Source organism: Artibeus jamaicensis, unplaced genomic scaffold, assembly GCF_021234435.1.
Source record: "Artibeus jamaicensis isolate MK-2021 breed Jamaican fruit bat unplaced genomic scaffold, CSHL_Jam_final contig_793, whole genome shotgun sequence".
Classification (NCBI taxonomy): domain Eukaryota; kingdom Metazoa; phylum Chordata; class Mammalia; order Chiroptera; family Phyllostomidae; genus Artibeus; species Artibeus jamaicensis.
This window is the reverse complement of record NW_026521975.1, coordinates 905283-921722: the sequence shown is the minus strand read 5'-3', so window position 1 is coordinate 921722 and position 16440 is coordinate 905283. Positions and strand designations below refer to the sequence as shown.

Here is a 16440-nt window from a genome sequence, read left to right as displayed (position 1 = left end):
TTTGAGTCTACCTTCTTCTCTCATGTATTATGCAGTATCTTACTTGCTGGTACCTTTAGCTGATTTGAGGTACTCTCTATATCATTCTCTTGATCTTAGGACAAGTTTCCCCAAGATTTCGGGTGAAAACCAGCATATATTGTTTTGCTTAAGGAAATTCATTTTGGTAACTGAGTAGATTACAAAGAAAAAACAGTTCTGTAAACACCATTCTTCAACAGGCCTCCCAGTGTCTTGATAGTACTCATTAGTTCTTGTTAGAAAGCTGGTCAGGACATTAGGGATGATGTCCATTTTTACTGAGGCAGGTATCAAGGGGGCTCCGTTTTCCACCAGAAGTTCAGTGATCTGTGTAGGTCATTAAAATAACCAGAGTATACTTTCAAGGTGTTCATATCCCTGAGTGCCCTCATTTGCCCCTCATTTCTGGGAAGTCTTTTGAGGAGGAATGGTCCATATTCGAAATGGTGACGCCTCTGGCTCACTTCTTAGATCTGTTTCCAAAATTGAGTCCAGGCTGACACAAATAACATCTGAAGAGAAAAATCTATGTCAGACTGGAGATACCTAGAACCCATTTTTCTTTGGTCCAGGCTAACTAGGCTGCCTGCCATTGTGTACTGGTGTTCTGGCTGAAATGTTTCAGTGGTGTTCCAGGTCTGGCCCAGCCATTTGCTATTAAGACACTGTCTTGTCACCAGGGGACCACAGGGATGGAACCATGGGGGTGGGCTGGCTCACTCCTCAACCTCTTCCCATTTGGGTGACAAGAGAACCCAATTGTATTAATTCACTGCTGAAAATTCTATAATCAAAACCACTGTAGTTTCTAGTTTTGAGAAATTTGGTCATAGAATTGTTTTTTAAAAAACTTTGTTGTCTTTATCTCATCGCACCATTAAATTAAAAGGTTTCCTCTAAATTAAATATTAAGAAGTAAAGTCATAGTAATAACATTTGCCTATTTTTTAAGAGAGAAGAACAATTAATCTTTATAATTTTTTCCTACTGTCTGTCATGTAGTTTTTAAATTATACTAGGAAGCATCATGGAAGCTAAAATTAAAGCTTTAATTAATATTAGTGGGAGTGCACATGCCCCCGGGAAAACACGTGGAGCTCAGTTTCAGCTCCTGGACATTAGGAAAGGTGACACACATTTTAACCCCATCTAACCCCAATAATGTGTTAGGAATTTTAAGAATTATAAGGACTATCAATTATCGAATACTCTGTGCCATTCATATTTCAGTTGTATGTGGTAAATTGATAATATTTATCCCTATGTTACCCAAAAGATGACTGAAACTCAGAGAGACTAAGATCCATGTGTTATAAACAGGGTACCTAGGATTCAACTTCAAACTTCTCAGATTCCAGCCCATGCACTGAACTACTAGATCCAACTGTTATGTTAATTGAGACACTAAAACAGCTCCTTAAGAAAGGCTGGTGTTTGAACATGCTTAAGTGTAATTCATAGCAAGGGAGATTTGGGAACACTTACAGCAGAGACTACAGTTCCTGAATATAAACTCTCCTCATTATGTAATGAATCATTTTGCTTTTACATATGATAAAACATGTTCTTTTTGGGCCCTGGCTGGTGTGGCTCAGTAGATTGAATGCCAGTCTGGAAATCAAAGGGTCACCAGTTCGATTTCCAGTCAGGGCACATGCCTGGGTTACAGACCAGGTCCCCAGTAGGGAGCACATGAGAGGTAAACACGTTGATGTTTCTCTCTCTTTCCTTTTCCCTCTCTCTCAAATTAAATAAATAGAATCTTTAAAAAAAATGTTCTTTTGGAAGATATTTGATAGTGTCCAAAGTAAAATGCAATAAAACAAAAGAAAGCTGGTGATATATTTGATAAATTGAATAATCTCACATTAACTCTCATGGCATTGTTGGATTACTTGTCTCTTGAAATATCTTTGAGTCCTGGCTGGCATGGCTTAATGGATTGAGCACCAGCCTGCGAATCAAAAGGTGGCTGGTTCAGTTCCCAGTCAGGGCACATGCCTGGGTTGCAGGCCAGGTCCTCAGTTGGAGGCATGCAAGGGGCAACCAATCAGTTTTCTCTCTCTTTCTCCCTACCTTCCCCTCTCTCTAACAATAAGTAAATAAAATCTTAAAAAATAAATAAATGAAATATCTCTGAGGGCAATAGTAACATGGACATTTTTTTAGGTTAGTGAAGCCTTACCTCTATATGGCACACTTGGGATTTTTTTAGTCCCGTAAAACATCAGAAGCAGAAAATGATTTATTAAATGAGCCTCTTGTATCCCTCAAACAAAACTTCTTTGATACATATGCAGACTCTCTCTAGACTTGTCGAACTGCCCATGTCCTGTCTTGTGTGGACATGTCTCCTCTTACAGATTATAGAGGGCCCAGTGTGAACAGACTATAAGTAAAAATGTAGCCAGTATACACTGAAATTGTTTGAATATTGAGGTAGAAGCTGATGGCTTTCCTTACAGATTTTAGGTAGGTAGGGATACAAAGAGCTTTTAGAGTTTATATTTTCTTAAGGGAAGGTGGGGGTGGTTGGAACTTTCCAGGGTGTGCGAGGCACAAACAGGGACCTTCCTCTTTTTTCTGTGAAAATACTTGACGCCCCTGCAGCACACTCTTCACGACAGAAGTCCCACGGGGCCGGGCAGCCGTGCTCTTTATCTTGCTTTTCTCAGAGCAGGTGAGACATTTGCCACCTAGATCCTATTGGTAAGTGGGAAGAACTGCAGAGTGATCCCTTCTGCCATGCCATTGGGAAAAGATAAAAATTGGATAAGTGCTGTTGAAATAAGTTTTAAGAAGTAGCTTATACCATCTTGAAAAGGGAAACATTGTAAGATGATTTTTGTTAAGCAGCGGTGACAGAGTGATATATTCTTCTGTTTTTAGTTTTTGTTGCTTGGTTTTTAGTGGAGAATTTCAAACACCTAAAGTAGAAAAGACAGTGTAATGAATGCTATCATTGCCTTCAGCGATTGTCAACCCATGGCCACTTTGTCACATACTCCTTGCACTTCCCCGCAGTATTATATGAAGCAAGTACTCTGAGTTGGGTTGGCCAAAAAGTCTGTTTATTTTTCTTGTAAAACAAAACATGCATTTTCATTTTAACCAATAACTTTATTGATCTGGATATTCTGAGTATGTCACGTATCCCCTGCTATTGGTTTCTAGTGGGTAGAGGCCAGGGATGCTGCTGAACATCCTCCAATGCATAAGACAGCCCCACAGCAAAGAATTATTCTGCCAACATACCAGTAGTACTAAGAAACTTCACTAACCACCTTTGACCATTCGATTTTGACCATACCTTCTCCATACACTGCACAAGTCTTTTTTTGTGTTTCAGTTGTGTTTTACCTTTCTTGAAATAATAAAGCATAATATGACAAAAATGCTGTGTATTTTCTTCCATCTTCAATATTAAAATGGCTACACAAAAATTCACCAATTTTAATATTTTTAATGCACACTGATAATGACAGCTGGCCCAATAAATCAAGCAAAATTGTTTGGAATTAAGTTAAAAACAACTAAGCACTCCTAGAGCCTTGTACAGAAAAAAACTTAGTGAACTTTTTGGCCAACTCAGGAGTTCATGAGTATTTCAGCACATATCTCTAAAATATAAAGATTATTTTTAAAACCAAACTGCCATACCTAAAACATTCAAATCTCCTAACACCATCCAATATCTAATTAGTTCCAAGGGTCTCTAAATGTCATATGTACTTTTTCAAAACAGGTTATTTGAATCAGAATCCAGATAAAAGACACACATTGCAATAGCATTTTCCCCCTTCTTTTCATCCTCACTTGAGGATATGTCCATTGATTTTTAGAGACAGCAAATGAGAGAGAAGCATCAGCATAAGATAGAAACATTGATCAGTTGCCTTTCTCATCTGCCCCAACCATAGACCAAACCCACAACCTAGGTATATGCCCAGACCAGGAATCAAACCCTCTACCTTTTGGTTTATAGGATGATGCTCCAGCTGACTGAGCCACATCAGCTAGGCCTGCAACAGCCTTTTAAAAAAATCAATAGGACTTCCTTCCAGTTTTTTTCTCCCCCTTGCAACTTATTTATTGAAGAAATATCTTTCATTCAGTCTCCTCAGACTGGATTTTGCTGATTGCATCATTGTGGCATTGTGAACATATTCTTCCAGTTCCTTCTAACTCTTGCATTTTATTTTTTTTAATATTTATTTATTTATTTATCTCTAGAGGGGAAGGAGAGGAGGAGAGAAACATCAATGTATGGTTGCCTCTAGTGCATCCCCTGCTGGGAATTGGCCTGCAAGGAACTGGCCTGCAACCCAGGCATGTGCCCTGACTGGAAATTGAACTGCGATCCTCTGGTTCGCAGACCTGCGCTCAATCCACTGAGCTACACCAGCCAGGCTAACTCTTGCATTTTATAAAAATTAGAAATTACAGCTAAAGGCTTGGTCAAATTCAGGCTTGATTTTTTCATTTTTTCCTTTTTTTGTCAAGACTATTTCACAATATTTGCTTCCATTAGAAGAGACAGAATGTCCAGTTTTTCCTTTGGGGTTGCTGCTGGCAGCCATTGGTGTTCAGTGCTGAGCCTCCTGATGATTCTGCTTTGCCATCTCTTTTGTTCCATGTCACCTAGTGAACTGGAGTTAGTGGCCAAGGCTGGGTCCCAGGCCAAGGTTTCCCAACTCTGAACCATTAAAACTTTTCAGAATTCTACCACCCCAAAATTATGTTTTTCAGAATTAAAAAAAAACCTTATCATTCAATTCAAATAATGAACCTTCAATGAATAAATACAATTGTGCCAAGATACAAAAACCAAGACAAATTTTAAAAGCATGCAAAGCACAGTGTTCTTATTGGACAAATGGGACCATTATTTGGAGCCTCCCCTGTGATCATCCATTGCCACTTGTTCTCTCAATACTCATGTTTTTTCTGCATGAATTTCACTGTACTACTTACTTAGTGCTCTTTGAGGACAAGGATGTGTGGAATGTGCAGACTTTAGATGCTGGCAGACCTTGGATTCCATGAAGCTAGTCTCCCCCTGGAGAATGTCAAGGAGAACCTCACGTCTTCAGTTGTCTTTTCTTAATGGGGCACAAGCCTTACTGGTTTCTGCGCTGTGTTCAGATGGCTGTCTTCTGAACTGAGCAAGCTTGCCTCCCTCCTCTCTTCTGTCCTTTCTTCTACCTTCCCTACTTTCCTCCTTCCTTTTTCTCTTTACATTTTAGCTAGAATAATAGTCTCTTCTCTGTGTCTACTCGTAAAGTTCCTGACACTGCTAAAATCTATGTTGATGCAAAGACAATCTTAGGAATGGCAAAATGTGAACTTGAGTCTTGGTACCCAAACTGTCTTCCCCATATCATAGGGATATGTTCAGTCATCTAACAAACCCTGATAATAAGTTTTAGCTATGTATTAGGAATGTAGCAACACTGAAAAGTTACAACTCTTTGGAAATGCTGACAAGAGTAGATGCAAACAAAGTGCCTTGAGACAACTGTCAGGGAAAACTGGGGAGGGGCTTAATCTGGAAAGTGACATTTAAACTAAATCTTCATATAATTAAGGCAACATCCGTGTGAAAATAGTTAAAGAAAACTTAGTGTAGTGGTGTGTATTTTACTGAGCCCAAGCTATTGGATAAGGAATTTGACTGTTGTGGATGGCAATGACTTACCATGTCAACTTTGCCTGCTAAAGAAACAGACTTGCAGTATGTTGCTTCCTTCATATGTATGCAAATATGTGTAAGCACAAAATAACATTTGTTAGCACTCCTACTCCATAGTAGTGAGGAAAAATAACTTTTAGACATGGGAAGTTTCAGGGTGTTGTAGGACATGGTCACCTGCCTTCCTCCACTGTGGCAGGATCTTGCCTTTCAGGTGGTAGTGAATGAAGGACCACAGGGTCCTAAGGTATGGGCTCCTGAGTCCATGCAAGGGTCTGCAGGTCTGTAAGTGCCAAGCACTATGTCTTGGCTGAGTAAACTGTGGTCTCTCATGTACATGTATTTCCAGGTTTCTAATGTATGCAAAATAGTATTGTTGCTATCATAGTACAAAGCCATCAATGAAGTCATAATACTAGCTGTCATTGTGTATGATTTTAAATATAGGATACTAAAATAGAATTGCTATCTCATATGTATGCTTGGGGGGATGTATGTATGTTTTGTGGTTGGAAATTCTTTGAAAATTTTTGACATTCAAAGAGGTCCTCAGAAAATAGATGATGGTGATGGTTGAAAAACATCATGAAAGCATTTAATGCTGATGAATTTTACACTTAAAAATAGTTAGAGTGGTAAATCTTACATTATGTATGTTTGCCTCAATAAAAAGTTTATAAAATGATTTTTTAACTTACAACAAAACACACACATAAATAATAAGAATCCCATATTTAAAGAAACTAGATATCACTGGCCTAGGGTTTGATTAATGTGACAAATATTTGACCATGACCAAGCACCGCTCTGCCCTGTAACTCGAAGTGCTGGGAGAAGCAGAAAGAGGGCTCAGCATTTCTGGAGCATGTGGTCCAGTGGAGGTGGCACCCAGCTCGTCCTCATGAACGTACAATTGCACAGCATGCTTCACACTGTGGTGTGACTTCACACTCTGGTGAGTGCTGTGAAAGGAAACGTATTTGGGAATTTGCAGACATGTGACAGGGGTCTGGAAGTGGTGTTGGGAGAGGACACAGAGGAAGGCTTCCCTGAGGTAGTGGCAGTTGAACTGAGATTGAATGATGAGTAATTATAGATTATATTCCTAAAATGTCATTGACCACTTTTACATTTCAGACTCTTGCCCCACCTGCCATGGTGGGAACACTGTGCTTGTCAGCATTCCAATGCATAGAAATGTTTATGCTGTATTTGTTCCAAGAATGTTTGTGGGACTTGATACCACCTGTTTCCACCTCCTTAATTTTCATTCTTGTTTTTAATTGGTTTTACAAAGAATTTCAGATGACATTATAACCTCCACTTACACAGAGAATGCTTTGCAATTTAATGGCTGAGTCTGTGTTCTTGAACAGTCAGCTTAATCTCTTACTTCTTTAATTTTCTCCTTTGCTTTCACCAACATTTTTATCCCCTCTCCCACTAGTTCTAGATAGTATACTTTGAAGAGGAAAATGTTTATTCGCTCTTAACAATGCAGCATTCTCTTTACTTTAGATAAATGCACATTTTGAAGCTGTGTGTTTTACAAATGAAACAAAGAAATTGATCCGTTGGCTCATGGTAAAGCTTGAGATACCCAGCTTCAGATTTTTCAGTTTAGAGGTGAGTGTAGGGCTTGCATCCACCTTACGCATATAGCATTTTTCCAGGTAAAGGAGAAGGTTGGAGAAGTGAGGCTGGGCAGCGTCTGTGTGATTGGCAAAATGTAAATGGAGTCTTCATAGGACATCAACACTGGTTACAAGTGCAGCATTATTTTTTGATATATGACTTTTACATGGTTTCTAATGCTAAATCAGATTTGAGTCAGTCTTCCATACCAAAAACAAAACAACAAGTAAGGATAAATGGTTCATAGTTATAAAATGCTAGAAGGTCAGGTAAGGCTTTCAAATGTAAGTAATAATTAAGAGAAAATGTTTCTGCACACCTTTGTCACTACCCAGATTATTTCTGCAGAGATTTAGATGTAGTGCAAGTCAAGTAACATTCCCCCAATTCACTGATTATTCCTAGTAAGTGTGTGATTGGTAGGTTGACCCTCAACACTAGTCTGAGTCAAAATAATTGACCTTATTTTGTTTCTAAATCCAGGGACTTGGACTAGTATATTGATTTCAAGTTTTTATTATATGTCAAGTCCCAAGATAGGTACTAAAATTCATCAAGTGAATTCCATACTTTTTATGATGTGATTTCCATTGAAAGATGCAGTGCCACTTAGAACATTAGATTTTTAATGTTTTGGTCAAAGAAGAGGTATATGTTAAGGTGAATAGCAAGAATTGTGGCAGTAAAGATCAAATACTACATGTTTGGTTAGAATAGTAAGACAGTTTCTTACTTACTTGAACACAGTCACCTCTTCATCCCATGAATAGAGAAATAGATGAGAAAATTATAATAGTCATGGCATTTCTTTTGTAATGTTTAAGAGCCTCTAATAATTTTCCCATATGTATTCTTTTTCTTTATAGGAAAAGCCATTGACAAAATCCCTACAACGTGGAGAAGACCCCCAGTTTGATCAAGTATGTGATGGGCTATGTATGTTATATTCTGATTTTTATTTAATTAAACTGTACAAAAAAGAAGGGCTGGATACTCACTGTTGATGAGCTGCCTCAAAGACAATAGGGTGTGATCTTAGTAGCTGATCCTGCAGCTTGTTACAGTTATGGCTTATAAGAGATGTTCAATAAGTGTCTATTGATCTGAGTTGCGAAGAACTGAAGCATGTTGGCATAATATGAGTAGGTCCTCAATTGATTGTTTCCTAAATCTTTGTGTACAGAGTAACATAAGCTGAGAAAAGACACAGGAACTTCCATTTAAAAACTTATTGAGATTCTCCTAAGTAAATGATACAGCAGGTCCTCAAATAACACGATTTTATTCAGTGTCATTTTCTTATAAGATTAATGAGATGCAGTAGGAAGTTAACTCTTGTTGGTTTCAATTAGTCTATTGTAAAGTTGGCTTTGTTATATGTTGTTTTGCTTAAAGTCACAGAACCTATTGATAATGTTAAGTGAGGACTTACTGTGCTATGTGATGATCAGATCTTTGTACTAGGGTTTATTCACATTTTCACCCTGTATTTTCTTGAATACCTACTATTTGCTCGACACAGTGCTAGGCACTGAATCTAGGACAAGTGGTAGCCCTTCAAGAATTCACAATCCTGTGAGAGAGAAACCACCTAAACCATAATTATTAATTTAGGTGCTAATCAAGAAGGTGATACATGAACAAAACAAGACAAAATAAATACAGAGAAAGTCCTCTGAAAAATAGATCAGGACTAGTATAAGGAACTCTAACTCTAAGCAATAGGTAATACCAAATCTGGCAGATTCTGGTTCAGTAAGTTTAGGAAAGCTATGGTTACATTGCAGGATGAAGGATAATAGGACATCAGAAAAGTTGGAGATGTATTTGTGGTATTTCCGAACTTCCGCAATTAACACCAAAGAGGACAGCATGTTCTTCTCAAAATTGTCATGTGGTGCCAAGGGCAGAAACAGCACAGTGCTGGAAGTGCCATGGTCTGATCCAGGACAGTGAGGAGTACACAGGGAGTACAATTTGTGCAGGGCTTCGAGATCGCCTTTAATGTGAAGTCAAGAGGATCTCTGGCCATTCTACACTTTCAACTGCCTCATCCTTGGTGACTGTTTCCTCCTCCACTTAACAAGCCCATGATTTCAATTTTTTACTTGCTATAAATAGAAGCAAACTTAAAAAAACCATGTAATCCTTGATAATTTACCAAGCCCCTCCTCACATACTATCTCACCTGACATCACTCAACCCTTCCAAGAACTCCCAGAAGAAGGTCTCATTATCAGCCTCATCTCTATATTACATCGAATAGCGATGAGTCACAAAGAGTTTGCCCAGAATTATGACAAGAGCCTGAAGGTACCAACACTGGAATCCTTACATTCAGACTATGAAGCCTGCAGTCCTCATGCTATAATGTGCTTGTATTTCTAAGATGTTAAGTTGGTGAGAATTCAGAGGGGAGTTTTCAACAAGTGAAGGATCAAAGATCCTATATCAGTTAAGATTAGGTTTGGCTGCAAATGACATATAAAATAACAGTAGCTCAAACAAGATAGAAATTTTTCTCACATTCAAGCAATACAAGGAAAATCAGTATCTATGTATTTTTTGTTTTCCTGTGTGTGGCTTACATTCCCAAGGTCATCTATGGCCTATTCAGGCTTCTGGATCTCAGCCTTTCCATCCGGATTCCAGGCAGCAGGACAGAGAAATGGAAAAAGAATTATAGAAAAAAAAGTAATAACAAAAAACAATATCCTGACATTGCACACAGCACTACTGATTATATCCAGTTGGCCAGATCTTAATCATGTAGTCACATTTAGATGTAAGATTGGGGAAATTTTATGCTACCTGTCTCTGCTAGATATTATATAGCCTGTTTTGCCAAAATGCCAAACGGAGATTACTACTTTCAGTTCTGTATCTCTTGTTCCACTGTGGAATTCTCCTAGAATTTGTCCACTTTCCACTTTAAATCTAAATGTACTATGTATACTTTGATTATTATACATTATACATTTTATACATTATTATTATATTATTATACATTATAATACATATTATGTATTATGTATGTGTATATATGTATACATATTTAGATGTATTTCATACATATTTATATATGTATATTTCTATATTTATGTATTTCATATATTCATATATTAATGTTTCATATGTTTCATAGAGAGAGAGAGAAAAAAGAAAGAGGTTAAAGCTCATGTTTCCTTAATTTTTCTTTTAAATTGTGTTTGTATTTAAATAACTATTGGTTTAATATCTCTTAACCTAATTACGGTCTAATACTGCATAGAATAGACCTGGGGGGAAAAACCCTATTGTTTCATAAATAACAAGATGTCTAAATAGGATTAACTTTTTAAAGTTCATTATTAGTGTGAGACAAGTCAACCTAGTGACAGCTTTACACCATGGAGAGCTATAAATTTCTGCCCTTAATGTTAGAATTTTACTTTTTACAAATTTCATGATTATAAACTTAACACCTTTTTACACAGCACCTACTATGTGGCAAGCATGTCCCAAGTATTATGCCCCCTTGTGGAAGTCAGTGGGAATGAAGCATGGTACCTGCCCTGGAGACCTCTGGTCTAGTTAGTATAAGAGAAGAAACCTGTGAGCAAATATAACCTCAGGCTAGTGAGTCAGCTCAGGGTGGAAAGACAACTTGGTCTTTCTTCAGTGTCCTGCAGGAGGGAGACCAGGGAGGACTTCCAGTACATGATAGCAAGGAAGTCTTATCAGTAATGAGAATTAGTAAAGGTAGAAGAGATTTCCAACAGCATTTTGAAAATACATACTGTCACTAATTTATTTTAATGTCTAACTCAGGGGTCAGGGCCTAGGAAGTGAAGTGAATGAAAAATTGCCCTGGTAATAATTCTTTATTTTGGCAACCATGTATTCAGTGTGCTTGTGTGTGTATACTCTTACTTACAAAGCCCTGTTGGGACAAAGAGATGTAAGGATATGGTTTCTGCTTTCCAGGAGCCTCAGTCAGGAAAGGATGACCAGGCAGTGCACAGACAGCTTTGACAGGGCCCTTGTGTATAAGTGTCATGTGAATGGTACAGATAATAAACATTATGACACTTCAGAGCCAGGAGACTAGATAAAGCTTTCTACAAGAGGAGGACATAGTTTGTCAGGTGACTAAAACAATAGGAGCAGCAGAATTTCGCTGGGTGTTGGTGAGGAGAATAGGAACATTTTGTGCAAAGGCCCTGAACAGAAACATGGCATTATAAGTTATCTTTGGGATTGATGAATAGATCAGCTTAGTTGGGGCAGAGGTGTGTATTTTTAAAGGATGACCTTCAGAAAGTGGCAGCATTGTGACACTCATAGAAATATAAAATGAACACATGCCAAAGTTTTATTTTAACTCATTATTAAAGAAGGATATTACTACCAGTTAAGAAGCAAATATTAAAAAAGAAACAACAGTGTGATGATGGCCAGAGGTCAGGGTTGTGGGGGATGGGTGGAGGTGAGCGGGGGGAGGGATGGGGACATCCATAATAGTGTCAGCAATAAAAATAAATTAAAAAATTAATAAAGTAACAATGAGTTAACATGTTTTTCAACCCCCCTAATGGACACATTAATAAGTCGAGAATGTCGAAATGAAAGTGCAGTCAGAAGCAAAATTGGCTTCTTCCACAGTGGGAGAGGGAAGTCCATTGAACCATTACTGGACAGTTTTTTTCCACCTGTAAACAAAAATTATTTTGCATTGCTATCAGTTATCCACCATACACACAGTTTTAAAATAGCTCAAAAGGTGCAGCACCATCCCCCGCAGACCTAGAATCAGACAACCCCAGAGAGGTATATGCTAAACAATGCTTAGTTTTCTCTGAAACACAAAATTTTCCTGCACTATGGGAAAGGTCAGGTAGGAAGGGACCAGACTGTGGGACACTGTAATGCCATTGGGTGGGGCCTAATCCCATACATCAAGTATCGAAGTGATCACAGTGGCAGCTCAACCTTACTGCATGGAAGCGGTGTTCATGAACAGAAAGATCCTTGCAGCTTGCAGTCTTCTGGGAGTTTGGGCACTGATAAAGCTTTGAAGCTAAAAGGACTGGAGCTAAAATGGACACAGGTTGACTTGAAAGAATGAATGATTATAAGCAAAATTATATAAGAACAATATGTGTTGAGAAAAGGAGAAACAAAAAGGAACTGTACTTTTCAACCTTGATTTGGAGCCTTTTTCATTCAATTCAGTGAACATGAGGGACTTGAATCTTCCTAGGGATCTCTGTGTAGTAGCGGGGTTACAAAGAAGTCCCCATCCTTGAGGAACTCTCAAGCACAGAAGGAAAACAGACCACCAAACAAATAATACCAAATAAATGTGGTAGCAGAGGTACATGTTCAAGAGGTGGGGACTTGGACAGGGAGCCATACTGAAGCTAGGAAGGTGGACAGGTGTGTCACAAGAGGTAATGAAGGAGCAGTGACATTTTAAAGATGTCTGTTATACAGATTAACAAGATGGGCTGAATCGTGCCAGATAAGAGGAGCTGAGTGGACAGAGAAGCTGACAGCGAGAAGAGCAGAAAGGCCCAGAGTGAAGCTGGACAGGAAGACCAGCTTCCTGTCCATCCCTCCAGTGGCCACAGGGGCCACCTGAGAAGTCTGGACTGTTTTCTGTAGATAAGGAGCTCTTCAAGCTGGGGAAGGCTGTGTGTGGAGAGGGGTCTGAATCAGATTTATATATCCTGATTTTCAGTGAGGGTGGAATGTCTCAGGAGAACAGTATCTCATTCATGTATCTGTTTACTCGGCAAACAGAAAGATCAGAAAGAAACTAAAGCAATGGGTGAAGAATTTTATGAGGAAACATAGTTTAGGATCCATATAGTTTAGGAAACATAGTGGAACCACAAAAGAATGCCCAGAGGAAGAGTGGCCAAAAAGTAAGAGAACCCTCAGAAGACAAAGCTTTCCAGGGCAGGTTGGCCCATGAAGGCAGTCTGTGCGAGAACCCTCTGTGAAGAATCAGAGGTTAGCAGGTGGGAGCTTATTGAAGCTGGCTTTGAAAAAGCCTTTTGCTTCTGTGCCTATTCATTGACATGTAGAATGCATTTTCATAGTTGAGGTTAACGTTAAATAGTTTGGGAGACAGTCTCCTAAAGTTATAGTGGCTGATGACAATTGGCAACACCTACATTAAATAGCAGTCCTGGGACCAGTTTCCCATCTCTGACCCATGGACAGAAAAAAGGACATGGTGAGCTCCCTATGGTGACTCCAAGTGACTTTCTTCTGTTGTCAAAGTTTACAGACAGTTTTTAAAAAATATAAAGTCCAAAGCATTTCATTTTGGATTCTCCAATAAAACAGCTAACCTATGATGAATGTAGGCCTGGATAGATGGTGGCCAGCTGCAGCTCAACTATTAATTTAACCCATTTGTTAAAAATGGGTTAACAGCAATAAAAGTGAAAAACAACATTCCACAATAACCCTCACCAGAGAGGGATGCAATCTTCACCTGGTAGAAGATGTACTAATGACAATCATTGGATACCTTTACCCATAGAGATAAAAATTCTGGCTGTTGAGTGAAGTAACAGCTGAATCTTTATTTCACATACCTTCCAGCTACTTATGCTTTCTTGTTGATTTTCTCTGCCCTTGGCTTTTGGACCTTTTCTCATATCTAGTGATGACATAAACCTGCAACTAGTTAAATGATACAAGCAATTGTATGCTGCATCCTGTTTTTCTATTCGAAGTATTAGCACCCTGATGTTGTTTCTTAAAACAGTCTCATATAGTAAGTGGAAGTGATTTGCTTTTCGCATAATGAAGTATGATTATTTCCCAAAGGAGCTTGTGTCTGAACAGGCAGAATTAAGGCTCAGACCTTTATTTTCACAGGTGAATTGCCTTGCTGTACATTGCATTGCATAATTAACTGTGTGGGAGTCAGAAAGTACGAGGGGTGACTGACTGGCAGCCTCATAGCATCCTGAGCAGGAAGGAAGGCATTTCAAGGAAAGCCTCATGAATACTGTCATTTGTTCAGAAGACTTCAAGGGAAATGACTGCAAAATAACCATTGCTTAGCCACTGGTTGTGTCCTAGCTCTTCTTTCATTTGAAGGTGTCAGTGGTATAACAGGTTCAGAGATGAAGAAGTGAGACAGGAAAAGGAAGCATCACCATACATGGCTGATTGAGAAGTTGACTGAAAGGACAGGTCTTGAGTACACAAGGAGAGCTGAGTCAAGTGAGGGCTGCCTGTGCTTTATGGAAACCTCTTATGCTGAGTGAAAGACAGGCAATTAACGCTATGCCTTTCTGCCAATGAATGTGTCCATTCTTTTCCATTTCACAAACACTTCTCAGAATGGTTGAGGTTCCAGAGAGTCTAACATGTAGATGAGTTGGACCTATGATAATTGGGTTTATTCAATGGATCAATTTTGGTCCCAGAAGTTACTATCTCAGTGTCTTTTCCCATTTTCTTTTTTAAAATATATTTTATTGATTATGCTATTACAGTTGTCCCATTTCCCCTCTTCTGGTCCACACCATTGATCTGAGTCCCAATTTTCTTCCCGTCACTGTTAAATCCCTGCACATTTTCCTTTATTTCACTTAGCATAGCCTTAATTTTTTCATCTAATTTGCGACCAAATTCAACCAGTTCTGTGAGCATCATGATTACCAGTGTTTTAAACTATGCATCTGATAGGTTGGCTATCAGATCAAAGAGATAGGTTGGCTATCTCTTTATCGCTTAGTTGTATTTTTTCTGGAGCCTTGATCTGTTCTGGAGGGTCCAAGAGGGAACAATGGCACTTGCTCCACTCTCTGCCGGTTTTCAGTCACTTCCCCTGATACCCACAAGTAAATTGGCCCCTCTGGTGCCTATTCCCAGGTGGGTGGGTTTCTGTACATTCTAGGACCCTGTGGGTCTCCCCAGCAAACTCTCCTGTGAGGCTGGGAGTTTCTCCCATTGCCACCTCAATCCCCACAGGTTTTTTCAATCAGAGGTTTGTGCTTTATTTCCCCATGCTGCAGCCCTGGGTTGTGCAGTCTGTCTCCCCAGTTGTTCCACCAGGTTTATCTCCCTGAGAATGTGGGACTGCCTGCTCTACCAGCCACCCCTTTGCCAGTTTCTCCAGCCACCACCTTGCTGAGCGTCCTCTCTGCCCAGCTGCCCATCTCCACCTCTCCTACCAGTCTGGATGAATGTTTCTTCTTTCACTCCTTGGTTGTCTGACTTCCATACAGTTTCTTCTGTCAGTTCTGGTTGTTTCTTGTTTTCAAATTATTGTTGTCCTTCTTTTGGTTGTACAAGGAGGAACAGTGTGTCCACCCTCTTGCTTCTTGGCAGGAAGTCTCCCGTTTGCTTTGAACTAAGCAGTTGCCGGCAGCAAACTCGGGAGCCCAGTGTTCTCCACCTTTCTCCAATGGAGCTAATGTCAGACAGGCAGTGCTCTGTCACCTCTACAGGAAGCACTTCTCACTGTGTTTACATCTGCTGGAGCCAGGAGTGTGGGAGTGCAAACTGCAGGATTCTGATGGAGGCCCTGATAGTTCGTACTTGGGTAAAAGATAGGTTGGCCTTTTTAATTTTTTGTCCAGTATAATTAAAAGCAACAATTATCTGCTCCAGTAAATAAATTGTTTCATCAATTTCTGTCATCTCTTCTGTCATTGACTTCAGAGTCAATATCAAAACATTTTATGTCTGTGCTTCAGTTTCAACATTTGGAAATGACAGAAGGAAAAAAAGAAATGGACATTTTTGAAGGTCTGTTATGTGCCCACTTGTATCTCATTTAGTCTTAATAAAAACCCAGTGAAGTTAAGTATTCTTAAGTCTCAATTTATGGCTCAAAACACAGAGTTTCAAAGAAATGGCAACATGCCCAAGTTCATACAGCCAATACTGGGCCAAGCGGTAACTTGAATCCAAGATGAGCTGACCTTCCCTAGGTACTCATGCAATTATGAAAACATGGCTTGTGAGGGATCGGTCATCACATACGGTATTCCGAGAACATGAAGTTGCAAATACTTGCAAATCAGTGTGACATATTATTTACCAGTGTCATCTCTATAAATTCTAGATAATTCCAGATA

At 39.1% G+C, this 16440-nt stretch overlaps 1 protein-coding gene across 11 annotated transcripts in view; it reads left to right on the top strand.

The window, feature by feature from the left end:
• FRY (FRY microtubule binding protein) overlaps window positions 1-16440 on the top strand; it is a 540321-nt gene that overhangs the window by 285134 nt on the left and 238747 nt on the right. For all 11 annotated transcript variants that reach the window (XR_008392915.1, XM_053672872.1, XM_053672873.1 and 8 more), the window contains one exon: window positions 8215-8268. Coding sequence is in view for 10 of the 11 variants with exons in the window: in XM_053672872.1 (XP_053528847.1) it covers window positions 8215-8268 (54 nt within the window). In the remaining variant the exon portion in view is untranslated. The remainder of the gene's footprint in view (window positions 1-8214; window positions 8269-16440) is intronic.